We start from the raw sequence: 21,769 nt of genomic DNA on the forward strand, positions 1-21,769 counted from the left end.
TAAGCCTCCTTATGCCTTCACATCCCAGGCTGCATTCTTGCGTTGGCCGCTAGGGGGCGCGGCCATTGTGATCGGCGTGTAGTATGCAAATTGCATACTACCACCGATTCACAAAAGTTGCGCGGGCCCTGCGTACGCAAGGTACGGAGTTTCCGTACGGCGCCTTTAGCATAAGGCTGCTCCTGCTAATAGCAGGCGCAGCCAATGCTAAAGTATAGCTGCGCCTCCCGCCCGTGAAATTTAAATTTCACGTCGTTTACGTAAGTGAACCGTGAATGGCGCTGGACGCCATTCACGTTCACTTAGAAGCAAATGACGTCCTTGCGACGTCATTTGCCGCAATGCACGTCGGGAAAGTTTCCCGACGGAGCATGCGCTGTTAGCTCGGCGCGGGAGCGCGCCTAATTTAAATGATTCCCGCCCCCGGCGGGATCATTTACATTAGGCGCCCTTACGCAGGGCTAATTAGCATAGCGCCCGCGCAATTTACGGAGCTACTGCTCCGTGAATCGCTGGGCAAATGGAAATATTTGCGTGGGCGCAGAGAAAAATCTTTGCTCTTTGCCCACGCAAATATTGCTCCATTCTACCTGAATCTGGGCCACTGATTTTGGCAAGCCTGCAGTTTGCTATTACACCACAAGGGGGAGTGTCAACCCTTCAGATTGGTGGGAAAAGAACAAACTTCCATTGTGACTGTTAAACATGCTAATAAGTGCTAAATATAACCTGCAAGCACCAGTGTGACACCAGTTATTCCAGTCCACAGAACCTTGGCATGAGATAACACACACAAGGGGGAAAACTAATATAAAATTGGCTCAGTGTATAAACAAACTAATTGTAAAACCATTACATAATTGTATTATCAGTTCTCCATTCTAATGAAAACAAAGATTATTTCTAAGCCCTTATTATGGGTACTCGGGGGTTGTACTCCGGGGGTTGTACTCGGGGGGGGGGGGGGGGGGGAGAGAAGTTACACTTTCCAATGGAATTTTCCCCAGAGGTCAGTGAATGAGATGAAGCTCTGAGGCACTGTGCCCATTTGCAGCATCAATGTGCCCATTTGCAGCCTTTCTGTGCCCATCTGCATGCCTCACTGTGCCCATCTGCATGCCTCACTGTGCCAATCTGCATGCCTCACTGTGCCCATCTGCATGCCTCACTGTGCCCATCTGCATGCCTCACTGTGCCTCATGTACCTAGGGTGAGAAATGCAGCAGCTACTGTAAGTGGAAAAGAGGGTCAAAAATGTTCATCTGCAGCCTCGCTGTGCCCATTTACAGTTTCAATTTGCCCATTTGCAGCTTCACTGTGCCCATTTGCAGCCTTTCTGTGCCCATTTGCAGCCTTTCTGTGCCCATTTGCAGCCTCACTGTGCCCATTTGCAGCCTCACTGTGCCCATTTGCAGCCTCACTGTGCCCATTTTTAGCCTCACTGTGCTCATTTGCAGCCTCACTGTGCCTATTTGCAGCATCCAATGTGCCCATTTGCATGCCTCACTGTGCCCATTTGCATGCCTCACTGTGCCCATTTGCATGCCTCACTGTGCCCATCTGCATGCCTCACTGTGCCTCATGTACCTAGGGTGAAAAATGCAGCAGCTACTGCAAGTGGAAAAGAGGGTCAAAAATGTTCATCTGCAGCCTCGCTGTGCCCATTTGCAGACTCACTGTGCCCATTTACAGTTTCAATGTGCCCATTTGCAGCCTCACTGTGCCCATCTGCATGCCTCACTGTGCCCATCTGCATGCCTCACTGTGCTTCATGTACCTGATCTCCGTCCAGTGTAACAAAGCCTCTGAGTCTCCCGCGGTGTCATGCAGTGAGTCGGCGGCCGGTGTTCTGTCATATTTTCCAACCCCGTCAAATTCTCCAATCGAGGGTTCTGCACATGCATGAGCGCAGCCACCAGCCAGTGTAACAAATCCCCGCCTCCTCCTCCTCCTTGTCCTCGTCTGTGATAGATGGAACACTGATTTAGTTTCCCAGTGTTCCGCCTATCACGGACGAGGACGAGGAGGAGGCGGGGCTTTGTTACACTGGATGGCTGCCTCCTGGATGGACGGATGGTCGCCAATTGACTGCTTGGCACCGCGGGGGACTCGAGTATAAGCCGAGGGGGGGGGGGGGGGGGGGCCTTTTCAGCACAACAAGAATTTGCTGAAAAACTTGGCTTATACTCGAGTATATACGGTAAACATATTCGGCTCCTTACTAGGGATTATTGATGATGGAGGTGCGAATCCTTGAGATATTCACTTATGCCGTGTACACATGATCGGAAGTTCCAAAGGACTTTTTTCATCGGAAAAAACGATCGTGTGTGGGCCCCATCGGACTTTTTTCCATCAGTGTAAAAAAATAGAACAAGTTTTAAATTTTTCTGATGGGGAAAAAAAAACAATAGGAAATTCCGATCGTCTGTGTGGAACTCCATCAGAGAAAAATCCACGCATGCTCAGAATCAAGTCAACGCATGCTCGGAAGCATTGAACTTCATTTTTTTCGGCTGGTCGTAGTGTTTTACGTCATCGTGTATTGGACACGGTCGGAATTTAGTCTGATAGTGTGTAGGCAAGACTGATGAAAGTCAGCTTCATCGGAATTCCGACGGAAAATTCCATTGGATTTTATTCCATCGGAAATCTGAACGTGTGTACGCGGCATTAGGCTCCAATCACACCTGGGCGTACTGAAATTGCACGCAAATGAGCGCCTTTTTTAGCTTCGATTCTGGAATCGCGGGGAGGATCATACCTTGACACGGGGCGCGTTTACGATGCCATTATTTCTTAATGGCACCCCAAATACAGTGCGATTTTCCGCAACAAAACATGTTAAAATGCATCCTATGCATTAAGATAAAAAGCCTTCTGTGTGCAGCAATCTCCCTAATACTTACCCGAGCCCCCTCTCGATCCAGCGATGTGCACGAGTGCCCCGGCCATCCCAGACTCCCCCTCCTGATTGGTTGAGACACACTAGCGGCGCCATTGGCTCCCGCTGCGGTCAATCAAAGTCAGTTAGCCAATCAGGAGAGAGAGGGGGCGAATCACGGCTCTGTGTCTGAATGGACACACAGAGCTGCAAGTTGGCTTGGGTGCCCCCATAGCCAGCTGCATGCTGTGGGGGCACTCGAGAGGAGGGAGGGACCAGGAGTGTGCCAGCGAGGGACCCGAGAAGAGGAGGATCTGGGCTGCTCTGTGCAAAACCATTACACAGAGGAGGTAAATATAACATGTTTTTTATTTTTAAAGAAAAAAAAACGGAGACTTTAGTATCAATTTAACCACTTCCATACCGGGCACTTATACCCCCCCCCCCCCCCCCCCCGCCCAGACCAATTTTTAGCTTTCAGCGCTGTTGCACTTTGAATGACAATTGCGCGGTCATGCTACGCTGTACCCAAACTAAATTTTTATAATTTTGTTCCCACAAATAGAGATTTCCTTTGGTGGTATTTGATCACCTCTGCGATATTTATTTTCTGCAAAAAAAAAAAATGACCGAAAATTTAGAAAAATTATTTTTTTGTTTCTGGTATAAAACATTGTAAATAAGTATGTTTTCTCCTTTACTGATGGGCACTGATGGTACTGCACTGACGGGCACTGATAAGGCAGCACTGATGGGCACCGATGAGGTGGCACTGATGTGGTGGCATTGATGGGCACTGATAGGCGGCGCGGATGGGCACAGATAGGCGGAATGGATGGGCACGGATAGGTGGCATGGATGGGCACATAGGCGGCATGGATGGGCACTGATAGGCGGCATGGATGGGCATGGATAGGCGGCATGGATGGGTATGGATAGGCGGCATGGATGGGCACGGATAGGTGGCATGGATGGGCACGGATAGGCGGCATGGATGGGCACTGATAGGCGGCATGGATGGGCACTGATAGGCGGCATGGATGGGCACTGATAGGCGGCATGGATGGGCACTGATAGGCAGCACGGATGGGCATAGATGGGCACTGATAGGTTGCACTAACGTACTAATGTATGTGTTGTACTAATGGATGCCAATCAGTGCCAAACAATAATGCCTGCCAATCAGTGATGCCCATTGTGGGCACTGATTGGCATCCATTGTGGGCACTGATTGGCATCCTTTTTTTGTGATTGTCATCCCTGGTGGTCTAGGGTGGCATACCTGTGGTGGGCATCCCTGGTGGTCTAGTGGCATCCCTGGTGGTCCAGTGTGGGCATCCTCGGGGGGGGGGGGGGCTGCGCTGATAATCGATCAGCGCAAAACCCCCTGTCAGAGGAGCAGCCGATCGGCTCTCCTCTACTCGCGAGTGACAGACGCGAGTGAGGAAAAGCCGATTACCGGCTTTTCCTGTTCACATCGTGATTGGACACGGCTGATCACGTGGTAAAGAGTCTCCGTCGGAGACTCTTTACCTAGATCGGTTTTGCGAGGTTTCAGACTGACACCCTGCAACAACGATCGCCGCAGCTCAATATCCTGAGGACGTCATATGATGTCCACTCAGGATATTCAAACCACTTTGACGACGTCAATCTGCAATGGGCGGGGCGACAAGTGGTTAAGTACATTTGATTTCATAATTTTCTCCTAAATTGTCATGAACATGATTTAATCTCTTGCAAGAAAGAATTCTGTGACTTACCCACCGGGATTGTCTTCCCCTGGATTTTGTCAGCCCAGCCAGCAAAATAGCGCAAAGTTCGGATTACGCCCTCCAGGTCTACGAGGAATGCGTGGAGGAAAGGTTTCCCCGTGTCCATGGTTTCCAGAGTCTGAAAAAAAGAAACATTAGTGTTAGAGATCCAGAGAATATCTGCCCTGGGATCGGGCTCAGGGATCATTCACAGCTTCACACAGTGTGTTAGAATTAGAGGATATTATTATTACAAAGTGTGAATGTGGGAAGATCCTGGGCCAGATTCACAAAGGAGATACGACAGAGTATCTCTCAGAGTATCTATGCGACTGATTCATAGAATCAGTTACGCATAGATATCCATAAGATCCGACAGGTGTAATTGTTTTACACTGTCGGATCTTAAGATGCAGTACCTCGGCCACCGTGTCGTAAACCAGCGTCGGGTATGCAAATTAGGAGTTACGGCGATCCACAACGGTTTTTCGCGTTCGCTACGTCGCCGCTAGTCTAGTTTCCCCGTCGCAAAGTTTGTCGTCGTTTTTGGTGCCTTAACTTTACACAGCACACGTATGTGCTGTATAAAGTATGGCCGTCGTTCCCGCGTCGAAATTTAAAAATTCACGTTGTTTGCGTAAGACGTCCGGGAATACGGAAGTACGCTACGCACGTCGCCGATCGAAAAAATGACGTCACTTTGCGCAAAGCACGGCGGGAAATTCAAAAGGGAGCATGCACAGTATGTCCGGCGCGGGAGCGCGCCTAATTTAAATGGCACACGCCCCTTTGAATTACGCGGGCTTACGCCGGAGGCCGCCGGCGTAGGTTTTCATTGCAAGTGCTTTGTGAATCAGGCACTTGCGATGAAAACTTGCGGCGGTGTAACGTATCTACGATACGTTACGCCGCCGCAGTTCTACCTGAATCTGGCCCCCTGTAAACAATAGTGGTGTCCTTCTGAGACATGAATGATTAATCAGGAGGCAAATACAAGTATTGTGCATTACACTGTAGCTGTTCTGTATGTTTGCTGTTGGTATACAGTGTACAGTCATATAACAGGTAAGGGTGTAGACCAGTGGTCTCCAAACTGCGGCCCTATGCATGCCTTTATCCGGCCCTTGGGGCACTATTCCTGTCACTGACACCAATCATGGGGTATAATTCCTGTCACTGACACCAGTGATGGGCCACTATTCTTCCCACTGACACCAGTGATGGGGCACTATTCCTCCCACTGATACCAGCAATGATACACTATTCTTCTTGCTGGTACATGGAGAGTAAAAAAAAAGAAGTAAATAATGAATGGACAGACTTACCGCTAGGATCACTCGGTTTCTCTCCAATAAGTCTCCAAGCTTGTGTAGCAGTTTTCCCCTTCCACTGGCATCCAGTCTTCTCCACGGGGAACCTTTCTGAAAAGCCGCCTTTGCAGCTTCCACCGCCTTGTCCACATCTGCCTGTTGAACGTCACCAAACATCATTAAGTCCTTAGCAGCCTCCTCAATTTATCTAGCAGACCCCCCCCCCCCTCCCCTCCAGTACTCACATGTATCTTAACTGCCTAGTTATGACTAAGGCCTTATAGGCTGAAACATGTCAACTGATTTCATCTCCGTTTGCTCACTGTGGCTTTTTTAATAAAACAAAGATCTTTTAACCACAACCCGACGGCCGTACGACTTTATACGGCCGCGGGGTGGTTCTCAATCTCTAACAGGCCGTAAAAACACGGCCTGTGTGCACATCCAGTGGCGCGGGCGCGCGCGTGCTCGCCGCATCGCTGAGATGTCGATGCGAGTGCCTGGCGGCCGTGATGTCCGCCAGGGACGCGCGATCGGCGGCTACAGGGACAAGACGTGGAGCTCTGTGTGTAAACACAGAGCTCCACGTCCTGTCAGGGGAGAGAGGAGACCGATCTGTGTCTCTTGTACATAGGGACGTAGATCGGTCACCTCCCCCAGTCACCCCCCCTCCACCTACAGTTAGAACACAATTTAGGGTACACATTTAACCCCTTCCTCACCCCCTAGTGTTAACCCCTTCAATGCCAGTCACATTTATACAGTAATTAGTGCATATTTATAGCACTAATCGCTGTATAAATGTGAATGGCGCCAAAAATGGGTCAAAAGTGTCCGATGTGTCCGCCATAATGTCGCAGTCACGAAAAAAATGCTGATCGCCGCCATTAGTAGTAAAAAAAAATTAATAAAAAATAATAATAATCCTGTCCCCTATTTTGTAAGCGCAATAACTTTATTTATTTTTTTCCCCAAAAACATGTAGAAGAATACGTATCGCCTAGACTGAGAGAAAAAATGTTTTTTTAAAAAAATTGGGCTATTTATTATAGCAACAAGTAAAAAATATTGTTTTTTTTTTTAAATTGTCGCTCTATTTTTGTTTATAGCGCAAAAAATAAAAACCGCAGAGGCGATCAAATACCACCAAAAGAAAGCTCTATTTGTGGGGAAAAAAGGACGTCAATTTTGTTTGGGAGCCATGTCGCACGACCGCGCAATTGTCAGTTAAAGTGACGCAGTGCCACAAGCTGAAATTTCACCTGGTCAGGAAGGGGTATATATGCCCAGTAAGGAAGTGGTTAAAGAGCAACAACCGGAGTGCGGATCATATTTCCTAAATCTTTACTGCCTACCACTGACACCTGCCTAGATCACTGACCCCTAAGGAACCTCATGTTCCACATGACTAAGATACAGACTCTTCCATGAGTGTTGATTTCCTGGTCCCCTGCTGTGGTGGCTGGCTGCCACCCCAATCAGGTGAAGTTGAGGAATTAAACCTGCCCCCCCAGTCGGTTGGTCACCAGCCCCGCACTTACCCCATCTAGGTCGCGGGCAGCACTTCTCCTGGGCGTCGGCACCAGCTTCCCTGCGTCTCCTACTCGGCAACATGGCGGCTTCCGCCGTGCGTCTCCTCCCCCCTCCTTCTCCTAGGCAGCCAATAGGATTGCTTCTCCCCTTAGCCAATCAAGACCCGCTGCCTGATTGGCCGGGAGGAGAATTAGGAAGACAATAGGGAATATTAGCCCATTATGTGTCACTTACCTGAAATGGAAGCCTGCGATGTCCCCGCTGGCTGGAAGCGTTTATCTTCAGCCCTCTTCCTTCTGGGCCCGCGGACTGCGGCTCTGTGACTGGCCGGAGTCGCGTGACGTCACTCCCGCGTATGTGCGCGGGAGCCGCCAGTCACGGCTTGACCCCCCTCTAGAAACGGCACTTTTTGACAAAGTCATGAAGGGGAGGGGCTTAGTCATTATCACATATAGCGCAGGCATGCAAAGGTTTGAGAAACCTGATGCAAATATCAAGCAACTAGCAACTTTGAATAACAATATCATAAAAAATTGAGCCCCCCCAAGGAAATAACAACCCCCTCCCCCTCTCTGTCAGCTGGAGCTAGAAGAGAGAGAGAGCGTCTCTAATTGGATTCGCCGTGCCGCCACCTTGCTTCCTGCCTGCTGTTTTTCTCACAGAGGATCATGGCACTTATTTCTAGGGGGGGGGCAAGTGCCCTCCCTTGCCCTATGGAGCGGACGCCCATGTCCTCACAACTGACGATGATCAAGGTCTCCCAATCTTATACCAAAGAGCAGCACTCGGTTCTCACCTTATCTGCTTCTTGCACATCGCAGATCTTCTCCCCTGTGGTTGGGTTGTGCACAGGAAATGTTCTGCCGCTCACTGATTGGTGCCACTCGTTATTAATAAAGATCTGCAGGAGGAGAAGATGGTGTCATTGGTCATTTCCAAATATCTACAAAATAAATACCTATGTACCATGTCTCAATTACTTACTGATGTATATTTAGTGACTGAATTAAAAGGTTAGATGGTTGCTCAACTTGTGGCCCTCCAGCTGTTGCGGAACTACAAGCCCCATCATACCTCTGCCTTTGGGAGTCATGCTTGTAACTGTCAGCCTTGCAATGCCCCATGGGACTTGTAGTTCCGAAACAGCTGGAGGGCCACAGGTTGAGCGCCTCAATGTTATGGAGAATACAATAGCTTTTTTTTGTTGGCTTTGGATAAAGTGGGGGAGGGATTATACCCTCTGTTGGGTATAATTAGTCTCCACCACCCCTCTGAAAAGTGATCTGCAGAGGAGGGTGATAGAGCAACAGGTTCCAGGAGTCCTGAAACACCCTTTGTTTTGTAGTCTTTCATTGGTTAACAGGGATTTTGCATGTAATTACGGACTTGCAACCATGAGATAATTGTTCGGCTCGAGGTTCAGTTGGATTCATTAGGATTCGTGTTAGGGCAGCACAGTGGTGTAGTGGTTAGCACTTTCATTTAGCAGCAAAAGGGTCGCTGGTTCGAATCCTGACCACGACACCATCTGCCTGGAGTTTGCATGTTCTCCCTGTGTCTGCGTGGGTTTCCTCCGGGTACTCCGGTTTCCTCCCACCCTCCAAAGACATGCTGGTAGGTTAATTGGATCCTGTCCAAAATGGCCCAGTATATATATATATATATATATATATATATATGTATATATGTGTGTCCCAAGCGTGTCAATATCCTACGGGGTAAATGACCGCACCAGCCAGGAAGACACTGGCTGCAAAAAGCGCCAAGAGGCGATTCAGTTAGCATGTGTAGCGCTATATAAGTCACTCATTCATTCATTTATGGACATTTCCATACTTTCTGTATCAAAGACAATGGTCATCACAACCCACAGGTAGAATGAGTCTCCCAACAGGGATGCAGACAGCTTGGAAATTATATTAAAATAAGGAGCAAAATAAAGGTTGACTTACTAAAGTAGTTGAGAATCTCTATTCTATAACCCCTTGGCGCCGGCCACACGCAAATATGTGGCCTCTCTGAGCCTGCTCCTTAGCGCCGAGAGGCCACATATTTGCCTGAATTGCTAACACTAGAGCTGTGCAGTGCAATTACCGGTGCCTAACCAAAAGCTCCTGATCCCTGCTTGACAGCCAATCACGGCAGCAACGTGATCTTAAGCCGTACCCCACCTCCCGGTGTCATAAACCTCTTAAAGGGCTGATAGGCACCAACGCGAAGAGGTTAAAGAGTAACTCCTAAACCTTGTGGACGGCCTTCCCAGAAGAGTTAAAGCCGTTATAGCTGCAAAGGGCGGGGCCAACTCAATATTGAACCCTACGGACTGAAAATGGGATGCCATTAAAGATCATGTGCGTGTTAAGGCAGGCGTCCCAATACTTTTGGTAATATAGTGTATGATGGATCTGCCATCTGTTATATAAAAAATTGTTTCTTCTAGATATTGTACTGTATTGTGTTGTATTGTATTGTAGATATTGTCTGGTCTGTTGGGGGCTTCACAGGCTGGGAGTTTGATTACTTCCCCCTGCCTCCAAGGAAGTCTCTGAAACGTAGGAAGGGAAAATTCAAATGAGCAGCCTTAATATTGAGCAGGACCTAGCCAATTACTAGAGAGGTGTGCCCAGATGGAGGTTGGGTTGCTGTTAAATAATCTGGAGAGGAGATTGTCCGGTTCCCCCATGTGGGGATGGATTTGTGAGCTGAGAGGAGGGGGGCAACCAGGCAGCCCCTGGAGCACTTTGGAGTGAATTCTGGACTACTTTGCAAGAGGCTGCATCTATGGAGTGATTGTGTACCGGGATCCAGTGAGTATAGCCTCTTTTCTTCTTTTCCTTACTTGAACTACTGTCCAGCTGTGAACCTGTGGACTGTTCCAGTCTGCCTTTAGCTGCGCTCAAGTTTTATCATGGTCCCCAGCTGTAAACCTGTTCCGTTCTGCCTTTACCCGTGCTCAAGCTACTTCATGGTCCCCAGCCGAGTACCTATTGACTGTTCCAGTCTGACTTTACCTGTGCTCAAGCTACTCTATGGTCACCGGCAGTAAACCCGTATACTGTTCCAGTCTGCCTTTACCTGTGCTCAAGCTACTTCATGGTCCCCAGCCATGAACCTGTGGACTGTTTTAGTCTGCCTTTAGCTTGGCTCAAGTTTTTTCATGGTCCTCAGCTGTAAACCTGTACACTGTTCCATTCTGCCTTTATCTGTGCTCAAGATACTTTGAGATCCCCAGCCGTGAACCTATTGACTAGTCCAGTCTGCCTTTACCTGTGCTCAAGCTACTCCATGGTCCCCAGCCATAAACCTGTGGACTGTTCAAGTCTGCCTTTAGCTGTGCTCAAGTTTTTTCATAGTCCCCACCTGTGAACCTGTAGATTGTTCCAGTCTGCCTTTACCTGTGCTCAAGCTACTTCATGGTCCCCAGTCATGAACCTGTAGACTGTCCCAGTCTGCCTTTACCTGTGCTCAAGCTACTCCATGGTCCACAGCAGTGAACCTGTTGACCTTTTTTAGGCTGCCTTTAGCTGTGCTCAAGTTTTTTTATGGTCTCCAGCTGTGAACTTGTAGACTGTTTCCAGTCTGCCTTTAGCTGTGCTCAAGTTTTATCATGGTCCCCAGCTGTAAACCTGTACACTGTTCCATTCTGCCTTTACCTGTGCTCAAGATACTTTGAGATCCCCAGCCATAAACCTATTGACTGTTCCAGTCTGCCTTTACCTGTGTTCAAGCTACTCAATGGTCCCCAGCCATAAACCTGTGGACTGTTTTAGTCTGCCTGAAGCTGTGCTCAAGTTTTTATCATAGTCCCCAGCTGTGAACCTGTAGATTGTTCCAGTCTGCCTTTACCTGTGCTCAAGCTACTTCATGGTCCACAGTCATGAACCTGTAGATTGTTCCAGTCTGCCTTTACCTGTGCTCAAGCTACTCCATGGTCCACAGCAGTGAACCTGTTGACCTTTTTTAGGCTGCCTTTAGCCGTGCTCAAGTTTTTTCATGGTCTCCAGCTGTGAACTTGTAGACTGTTTCCAGTCTGCCTTTAGCTGTGCTCAAGTTTTATCATGGTCCCCAGCTGTAAACCTGTACACTGTTCCATTCTGCCTTTGCCTGTGCTCAAGATACTTTGAGATCCCCAGCCGTGAACCTATTGACTAGTCCAGTCTGCCTTTACCTGTGCTCAAGCTACTCCATGGTCCCTAGCCGTGAACCTGTGGACTGTTCCAGTCTGCCTTTAGCTGTGCTCAAGTTTTATCATGGTCCCCAGCTGTAAACCTGTACACTGTTCCATTCTGCCTTTACCTGTGCTCAAGATACTTTGAGACACCCAGCCGTAAACCTATTGACTGTTCCAGTCTGCCTTTACCTGTGCTCAAGCTACTTCATGGTCCCCAGTCGAGTACCTATTGACTGTTCCAGTCTGACTTTACCTGTGCTCAAGCTATTCTATGGTCCCCGGCAGTAAACCTGTATACTGTTCCAGTCTGCCTTTACCTGTGCTCAAGCTACTTCATGGTCTACAGTCATGAACCTGTAGATTGTTCCAGTCTGCCTTTACCTGTGCTCAAGCTACTCCATGGTCCCCAGCCATGAACCTGTGGACTGTTTTAGTCTGCCTTTAGCTTGGCTCAAGTTTTTTCATGGTCCCCAGCTGTGAACCTGTGGACTGTTCCAGTCTGCCTTTAGCTGTGCTCAAGTTTTATCATGGTCCCCAGCTGTAAACCTGTACACTGTTCCGTTCTGCCTTTACCTGTGCTCAAGATACTTTGAGAACCCCAGCCGTGAACCTATTGACTGGTCCAGTCTGCCTTTACCTGTGCTCAAGCTACTCCATGGTCCCTAGCCGTGAACCCGTGGACTGTTCAAGTCTGCCTTTAGCTGTGCTCAAGTTTTATCATGGTCCCCAGCTGTAAACCTGTACACTGTTCCATTCTGCCTTTACCTGTGCTCAAGATACTTTGAGATCCCCAGCCGTGAACCTATTGACTGTACCAGTCTGCCTTCACCTGTGTTCAAGTTTTTTTACTCAATGGTCCCCAGCCATAAACCTGTGGACTGTTTTAGTCTGCCTTAAGCTGTGCTCAAGTTTTTCATGGTCTCCAACTGTGAATCTGTAGACTGTTCCAGTCTGCCTTCAACTGCGCTCAACCTACTTCTTGGTCCCCAGCCATGAACCTGTAGACTGTTCCAATCTGCCTTTAATTGTGCTCAAGCTACTCCATGGTCCCCAGCCGTGAACCTGTGGACTGTTTTAGTCTGCCTTAAGCTGTGCTCAAGTTTTTCATGGTCTCCAACTGTGAATCTGTAGACTGTTCCAGTCTGCCTTCAACTGCGCTCAACCTACTTCTTGGTCCCCAGCCATGAACCTGTAGACTGTTCCAATCTGCCTTTACTTGTGCTCAAGCTACTCCATGGTCCCCAGCCGTGAACCTGTGCACTGTTTTAGTCTGCCTTAAGCTGTGCTCAAGTTTTTCATGGTCCCCAACTGTGAATCTGTAGACTGTTCCAGTCTGCCTTCAACTGCACTCAACCTACTTCTTGGTCCCCAGTCATGAACCTGTGGACTGCTCCAGTCTGCCTTTACCTTTGCTCAAGCTACTTCATGGTCCCCAGCCGTGAACCAAGACTAAGACAGTTGACCTCTATGTGATGTTTTCATTGTTTGCAATGCTCGGGAAGGTTTGCAGAGGCCCAGCGCACAATAAATGCCCTAATATGGCATTGCAGACCTTTACCAAGCACCTGTTAAACATGAGAGGGGGGGGGGGGGGGGCTCGACAAGTGTAAAACCTTTGTAGTGTCTGAATTTATGTTCGGAAGAATTTTTCTGATTGAAAATTAATTCCACGGTTCACTTTACAGGGAAAAAGAGACGATAGATAATTGGATTTTCAAAGAACAATAAAAACAATTCCAAGGAACCAGCCGGAGAAAAGCCTAAAACAACCCCTGGAAAGGATCTCAATGCAAAATCGTGGCTTTCTACAAAGTGTTGTGTTTGGCATTGAAAGAGATAAACTCAACCCCTTCAGGAACTGGCAGCAACTCAGAAAGCTTCAAGAAAAGTTTCCTAATATCTTGTAACACTTTCCAATTGTGCAAAAACAAAAAAAAAACTAAACAAAAAAAAAAAAACAGCATTTGCAGAAACTTTAATAAATATGTAAACCCAACATTTCATATTCCTGATATGTGGCTGCTGTACCATGTACTTGTATGGGAAAGTCTCCTGTTCTCTTTGTATTGCTTCCTTTGTGTGAAATACCTGGTGTTCCTGCCAGTCCCTCTGCTTTTCTATCAAAAACTGACCACACTAAGCAGGAGAACACACCATGGTCAGATCTCTAGCTGTGGTGTGTATGCAGTGGCGGCTGCTGCTCAAATTCTTTTTTTTTGGGGGGGCGCAAACGAAATAAAAAAATAAATAAAAAAATTGCAGCCTCACTGTGCCCATCAAATGCAGCCACTGTGCCATCAATTATCACCACTGTGCCATGCCATCAGATGCAGTCATTATGCCATCAATTCGCACCACTGTGCCATGCCATCAAACGCAGTCGCTGTGCCATGCCATCAAACGCAGTCACTGTGCCATGCCATCAAACACAGCCACTGTGCCATCAATTGTCACCACTGTGCCATGCCATCAAACGCAGCCAATGTGCCCCTCAATTGTCGCCACTGTGCCAATTGTCACCACTGTGCCTTTTAATTGTTGCCACTGTGCCCATTGTCACCACTGTGCACTTTGTCACCACTGTGCCCATTGATGCCACTGTGTCCTTTGATGCCACTGTGCCCTTTGTCACCACTGTGCCCATTGATGCCACTGTGCCCATTGTCGCCGCTGTGCCCTGTAAAATGCATTTACCTTACTCCTTCCACGTCCCTCGATGTCTTCTCCCGCCTTGATGACGCTTCAGCCAATCAGGTTACCGATAACCAGAATCGGGGAACCTGATTGGCTGAGATGGCCGTCAGTCTTATCCAAGGAACGCACCCCGTACGTCCCGAGGATAAGACATCCGGGAGCCGAGGGCTGTAGTCGGAAAGCCGCTGGCTCTGATAGGCACTTCCGCACAGCCAACCAGCTGCCGTTATTCAGGTGGCCGGCGCCCTATGTCCGGCCATCTCTGAATAGACCAGCGGCAGCTGGCAACAATAACATACATTCATGCAATGCATGAATGTATGTTATTAGACTCAGTGGTGGGCGAGAGCCAGAGGGGGCGGCGCTCCAGCGCCCTCTATGGACGAACCGCAACTGTGTGTCTGTATCAGCTAGACATGTGCACAACAAAAAATGTCGTTTTTTTTTTTGTTCAGTTTCGTCTCGTTCCGTAGATTCATAAAGACTCGTAATTTCGTAAGACGCAAGTTTTCCTATTCGGACCCGTATTTTCGTAACAGTTTTATTATTTCGTTTATACTGAATGATTCGTAATTCTGTCTAATTTATTTTCGTTGATTCGAAATTCGCAATTTTGTTAGATAATAATTTTCGTTTAATGGATTCGTAAATTTTGTACTTTCGTAAATACATCGCGGCGCGGTCATTCGCAATCTCGTATTTTAGTTTCATTTTCAACACGCGGCTATATTAAGCACTTAAAGTGGAAGTAAACCCTCCTATTGTTTTCAGCCAAGAAAGCTGCCATCTCAACTGCCACGATGCTGCACATGTGATCAGTTATGAAACCAGCCATTGGATGGTTTGATAGTTTGGTTGAGAGCACAAGCAAATGTGACATCTAGCATTTCCGGCATGCCGGGAATGTTAACTGTTTTTTTTTAACTATCAAATCGATGGGTTTACTTCCGCTTTAAGCCCCGGACCATATTGCTGGTCAAAGACCAGAGCACTTTTTGCAATTCGGCACTGCGTCGCTTTAACTGACAATTGCGCGGTCATGCGACGTGGCTCCCGAACAAAATTGACGTCCTTTTCCCCCCCACAAATAGAGCTTTCTTTTGGTGGTATTTGATCACCTCTGCGGTTTTTATTTTTTGGGCTATAAACAAAAATAGAGCGACAATTTTGAAAAAAAACACAATATTTTTTACTTTTTGCTATAATAAATATCCCATTTTTAAAAAGAATTATATATTTTTTTTCTCAGTTTAGGCCGATACGTATTCTTCTACATATTTTTGGTAAAAAAAAAAAAAAATCACAATAACCTGGTTTGCGCAAAAGTTATATTGCCTACAAAATAGGGGACATAATGATTTTTTTTTTATTTTTTTTTTTTTACTAGGAATGGCGGCGATCTGCATTTTTTTCGGGACTGCGACATTATAGCGGACACATCAGACACTTTTGACACATTTTTGGGACCATTCACATTTATACAGTGATCAGTGCTATACATATGCATTAATTACTGTATGAATGTGACTGGCAGTGAAGGGGTTAACCACTAGGGGGTGAGGAAGGGGTTAAATGTGTAGCCTGGGTGTGTTCTAACTATAGGGGGAGGGGGTGACTGGGGGAGGTGACCGATCTGTGTCCCTATGTACAAGGGACACAGATCGGTCTCCTCTCTCCCTGACAGGACGTGGAGCTCTGTGTTTACACACAGAGCTCCACGTCCCTGCTCAGTTACTGGGCAATTGCGGGTGCCCGGCGGCCTTCGCGGCCGCCTGGCACGCGCACTGTGTTTCCAGTGACGCGATGGGTGCGCGCGTGCGCCCTAGAGGCTTTAAATTGATGGGTAGCACTGGTAGCAATTGATGGGGCAAACTGGTAGCAATTGATGGGACACACTGGCGCCAATTGATATGCACAATGGTGGCAATTGATGGGCACAGTGGTGGCAATTGATGGGCACAGTGGTGGCAATTGATGGGGCACACTGGCGGCAATTGATGGGCACAGTGGCGCCTATTGATGGGTACAGTAGCTGCGTTTGATGGCACAGTGGCGGCAATTTATGGGTGCAGTGGCGGCAATTGATGGACACAGTGGTGGCAATTGATGGGGCACACTGGCGCCAATTGATGGGGCACACTGGCGGCAATTGATGGGCACGGTGACGGCTATTGATGGGTACAGTAGCTGTGTTTGATGGCACAGTGGTGGCAATTGATGGGCACAGTGGTGGCAATTGATGGGCACAGTGGTGGCAATTGATGGACACAGTGGCCCCAATTGATGGGGCACACTGGCGCCAATTGATGGGCACAGTGGCAGCAATTGATGGGCACAGTGGCGGCTATTGATGGGTACAGTAGCTGCGTTTGATGGCACAGTGGTGGCAATTGATGGGGCACACTGGCGTCAATTGATGGGCACACTGGCGCCAATTGATGGGCACAGTGGCGGCTATTGATGGGTACAGTAGCTGCGTTTGATGGTACAGTGGTGGCAATTGATGGGCACAGTGGTGGCAATTGATGGACACAGTGGTGGCAATTGATGGGACACACTGGCGACAATTGATGGGCACAGTGGCGGCAATTGATGGGCACAGTGGCGGCTATTGATGAATACAGTAGGTGCGTTTGATGGCACAGTGGCGGCAATTTATGGGTACAGTGGCGGCAATTGATGGGCACAGTGGTGGCAATTGATGGGCACAGTGGTGGCAATTGATGGACACAGTGGCCCCAATTTATAGGTACAGTGGCTGCGCTTGATGTTTTTTTTTTTTTTTTCAGTTTGTTTGCGCCCCCCAAAAATTTTGAGCACCAGACGCCATTGTTGCAAAGACACTGATAGTGGTATGCGGCTTCTATTTATATCTGCAGGTAAAGTTTATATTTATTTTAGAGGAAGATTTCATTAGATCTTCTTTTTTTTTGCTATTTATACCCAACATCGGTGATTATGTTTGTTTTGGATGAACATGAATAAAAAATCTCAGATCTCTTGCAAAGTACGTCTCTCAAGATCTGTGTTTTTTTTGCTTCGTATATAAATTGTAAAAACATAATTATATCATGAATCAGTCTCAGCCCACACATGGCCGTCCTAAAACGTTGTATGTAGCCGGCACTGATAACCAGAGCTGGGATTATTGGGAGGTTATAGGAGGCGACGCCTCCCGCGATTATCCACTTTGCATCCACAGCAATTTATTTTATTTTTTGCACAGATAAATACGAAACGCTGCGCCGCCGTAACTATGCGCGCCCGTACGTGAATCTACCCCAGCATTTGCAGAAACTTTAATAAATATGTAAACCCAACATTTCATATTCCTGATATGTGGCTGCTGTACCATGTACTTGTATGGGAAAGTCTCCTGTTCTCTTTGTATTACTTCCTTTGTGTGAAATACCTGGTGTTCCTGCCAGTGCCTCTGCTTTCCTATCAAAAACTGACCACACTAAGCAGGAGAACACACCATGGTCAGTTCTCTAGCTGTGGTGTGTCTGTATCAGCTAGACATGTGCACAACAAAAAAAATTTTTTTTTTTGTTTAGTTTCGTCTCGTTCCGTAGATTCATAAAGACTCATAATTTCGTAAGACGCAAGTTTTCCTATTCGGACCCGTATTTTCGTAACAGTTTTATTTTTTCGTTTATACTGAATGATTCGTAATTCTGTCTAATTTATGTTTGTTGATTCGAAATTCTGGTAGATAATAATTTTCGTAAATTTTGTACTTTCGTAAATACATCGCGGCGCGGTAATTCGCAATCTTGTATTTTAGTTTCATTTTCAACACTCGGCTATATTACCATATTGCTGTTCAAAGACCAGAGCACTTTTTGCGATTCGGCACTGCGTCGCTTTAACTGACAATTGCTTGGTCGTGCGACATGGCTCCCAAAACAAAATTTACGTCCTTTTTCCCCCACAAATAGAGCTTTTTTTTGGTGGTATTTGATCGCCTGTGCGGTTTTTATGTTTTGGGCTATAAACAAAAAAAGAGCGTCAATTTTGAAAAAAAACACAATATTTTATACATTTTGCTATAATAAATATCCAATTTTTTTAAAAAATATATATTTTTTTTTCTCAGTTTAGGCCGATACGTATTCTTCTACATATTTTTGGTAAAAAAAAAAAAATCGCAATAACCTGGTTTGCGCAAAAGTTATATTTGCCTACAAAATAGGGGACATTGATTTTTTTTTTTTTTTTTTTTACTAGGAATGCCAGCGATCTGCGTTTTTTTTCGGGACTGCGACATTATAGCGGGCATATCAGACACTTTTGACACATTTTTGGGACCATTCACATTTATACAGTGAACAGTGCTATAAATATGCATTGATTACTGTATAAATGTGACTGGCAGTGAAGGGGTTAACCACTAGGGGACGGGGAAGGGGTTAAATGTGTGTTCTAACTGTAGGGGGAGGGGGTGACTGGGGGAGGTGACCTATCTGTGTCCCTATGTACAAGAGACACAGATCGGTCTCCTCTCTCCCTGACAGGACGTGGATCTCTGTGTTTACACACAGAGCTCCACGTCCCTGCTCAGTTACTGGGCAATCGCAGGTGCCCGGCGGCCATCGCGGCCGTCGGGCATGCACCCTGTGTTCCCAGTGACGCGACGGATGCGCGCGCACGCCCTAGAGGCTTTAAATTGATGGGTAGCACTGGTAGCAATTGATGGGGCAAACTGGTAGCAATTGATGGGGCACAGTGGTGGAAATTGATGTGCACAGTGGTGGAAATTGATGGGCACGGTGGTGGCAATTGATGGGCACGGTGGTGGCAATTGATGGACACAGTGGTGGCAATTGATGGGGCACACTGGCGCCAATTGATGGGGCACACTGGCGCCAATTGATGGGGCACACTGGCGCCAATTGATGGGGCACACCGGTAGCAATTGATGGGGCACACTGGTGGCAATTGATGGGCACAGTGGCTGCAATTTATGAGCACAGTGGCGGCAATTGATGGGCACAGTGGCGGCAATTGATGGGCACAGTGGCGGCAATTGATGGGCACAGTGGCGGCTATTGATGGGGCACACCGGTAGCAATTGATGGGGCACACTGGTGGCAATTGATGGGCACAGTGGTGGCAATTGATGGGCACAGTGGCGGCTATTGATGGGTACAGTAGCTGCGTTTGATGGCACAGTGGCGGCAATTTATGGGTACAGTGGCGGCAATTGATGGGCACAGTGGCTGCGTTTGATGGCACAGTGGCGGCAATTTATAGGTACAGTGGCTGCGCTTGATGTTTTTTTTTTTTTTTAAGTTTGTTTGCACCCCCCAAAAATTTTCAGCGCCAGACGCCAATGTCGCAAAGACACTGATAGTGGTATGCGGCTTCTATTTATATCTGCAGGTAAAGTTTATATTTATTTTAGAGGAAGATTTCATTAGATCTTTTTTTTTGCTATTTATACCCAACATCGGTGATTATGTTTGTTTTGGATGAACATGAATAAAAAATCTCAGATCTCTTGCAAAGTACGTCTCTCATGATCTGTTTTTTTTTTTGCTTCGTATATAAATTGTAAAAACATAATTATATCATGAATCAGTCTCAGCCCACACATGGCCGTCCTAAAACGTTGTATGTAGCCGGCACTGATAACCAGAGCTGGGATTATTGGGAGGTTATAGGAGGCGACGCCTCCCGCGATTATCCACTTTGCATCCAGAGCAATTTATTTTATTTTTTGCACAGATGTTAAAATCTGCATTTTTTCTTTTGCAGGAAAACTACTTACAACCCCCCCTCCCCCCCCCCCCCCCCAATACAAATACATAGGGCCAGATTCACAAAGAGTTACGCCGTCGTATCAGTAGATACGCCGACGTAACTCCGAATCTAAGGCCGTCGTATGTTTAAATGTATTCTCAAACTGAGATACACTTAAACATGCCTAAGATACGTCGGCCTGCACCGTCGTATCTTAGGGTGCAATATTTACGCTGACCGCTAGGTGGCGCTTCCATTGAGGTTGGCGTAGAATATGCAAATGAGTCGTTACGCCGATTCACGAACGTACGCTTGCCCGTCACAGTAAATTTACGCCGTTTCCGTAAGAGATACGCGGCGTAAAGATAAACATGCCCCCTAGGTGGCGTATCCAATGTTAAGTATGGCTGTCGTTCCCGCGTCGCAATTTGAACATTTTACGTTGTTTGCGTAACTCGTCCGTGAATGGGGCTGGACGCCATTTACGTTCACGGCGAAACCAATGACGTCCTTGCGACGTCAATTAGCGCAATGCACGTCGGGAAATTTTAGGGACGGCGCATGCGCAGTACGTTTGGCGCGGGAACGCGCCTAATTTAAATGTTCTACGCCCCCTACACGGCTCATTTGAATTACGCGGGCTTGCGCCGGGGAATTTACGATACGCCGCCGCAACTTTACAGGCAAGTTCTTTGAGAATAAAGCACTTGCCTGTAAATCTGTACACTGTTCCGTTCTGCCTTTGCCTGTGCTCAAGATACTCTGAGATCCCCAGCCGTGAACCTATTGACTAGTCCAGTCTGCCTTTACCTGTGCTCAAGCTACTCCATGGTCCCTAGCCGTGAACCTGTGGACTGTTCCAGTCTGCCTTTAGCTGTGCTCAAGTTTTATCATGGTCCCCAGCTGTAAACCTGTACACTGTTCCATTCTGCCTTTACCTGTGCTCAAGATACTCTATGGTCCCCGGCAGTAAACCTGTATACTGTTCCAGTCTGCCTTTACCTGTGCTCAAGATACTCTATGGTCCCCGGCAGTAAACCTGTATCTTAGGGTGCAATATTTACACTGACCGCTAGGTGGCGCTTCCATTGAGGTTGGCGTAGAATATGCAAATGAGTCGTTACGCCGATTCACGAACGTACGCTTGCCCGTCACAGTAAATTTACGCCGTTTCCGTAAGAGATACGCGGCGTAAAGATAAACATGCCCCCTAGGTGGCGTATCCAATGTTAAGTATGGCTGTCGTTCCCGCGTCGCAATTTGAACATTTTACGTCGTTTGCGTTTGCGTAACTCGTCCGTGAATGGGGCTGGATGCCATTTACGTTCACGGCGAAACCAATGACGTCCTTGCGACGTCAATTAGCGGGAAATTTTAGGGACGGCGCATGCGCAGTACGTTTGGCGCGGGAACGCGCCTAATTTAAATGTTCTACGCCCCCTACACGGCTCATTTGAATTACGCGGGCTTGCGCCGGGGAATTTACGATACGCCGCCGCAACTTTACAGGCAAGTTCTTTGAAAATAAAGCACTTGCCTGTAAAACTTGTGGCGGCGTAACGTAAATGTCATACGTTACCCTGCCGCAGTTTTGCACTATTCTACGTGAATCTGGCCCATAGTTTCTGAAAGAAGAGGCTCTCTAGAATAAAACGGCAGCAGTTCAATTTTTTACATT

General features: G+C 47.4%; 1 protein-coding gene across 1 annotated transcript in view; it reads right to left on the minus strand.

Moving 5' to 3' along the window:
* Positions 1 to 21,769, minus strand: part of ALDH1A3 (aldehyde dehydrogenase 1 family member A3) — a 69,854-nt gene that overhangs the window by 38,065 nt on the left and 10,020 nt on the right. The window contains exons 2-4 of the mRNA XM_040342320.1: positions 8,278 to 8,382; positions 5,964 to 6,104; positions 4,648 to 4,777 (exon numbers count right to left, since the gene is read on the minus strand). Coding sequence (XP_040198254.1) covers positions 4,648 to 4,777; positions 5,964 to 6,104; positions 8,278 to 8,382 — 376 coding nt within the window. The remainder of the gene's footprint in view (positions 1 to 4,647; positions 4,778 to 5,963; positions 6,105 to 8,277; positions 8,383 to 21,769) is intronic.

Source organism: Rana temporaria, chromosome 3 (genome assembly GCF_905171775.1).
Source record: "Rana temporaria chromosome 3, aRanTem1.1, whole genome shotgun sequence".
In the NCBI taxonomy this organism is placed as follows: domain Eukaryota; kingdom Metazoa; phylum Chordata; class Amphibia; order Anura; family Ranidae; genus Rana; species Rana temporaria.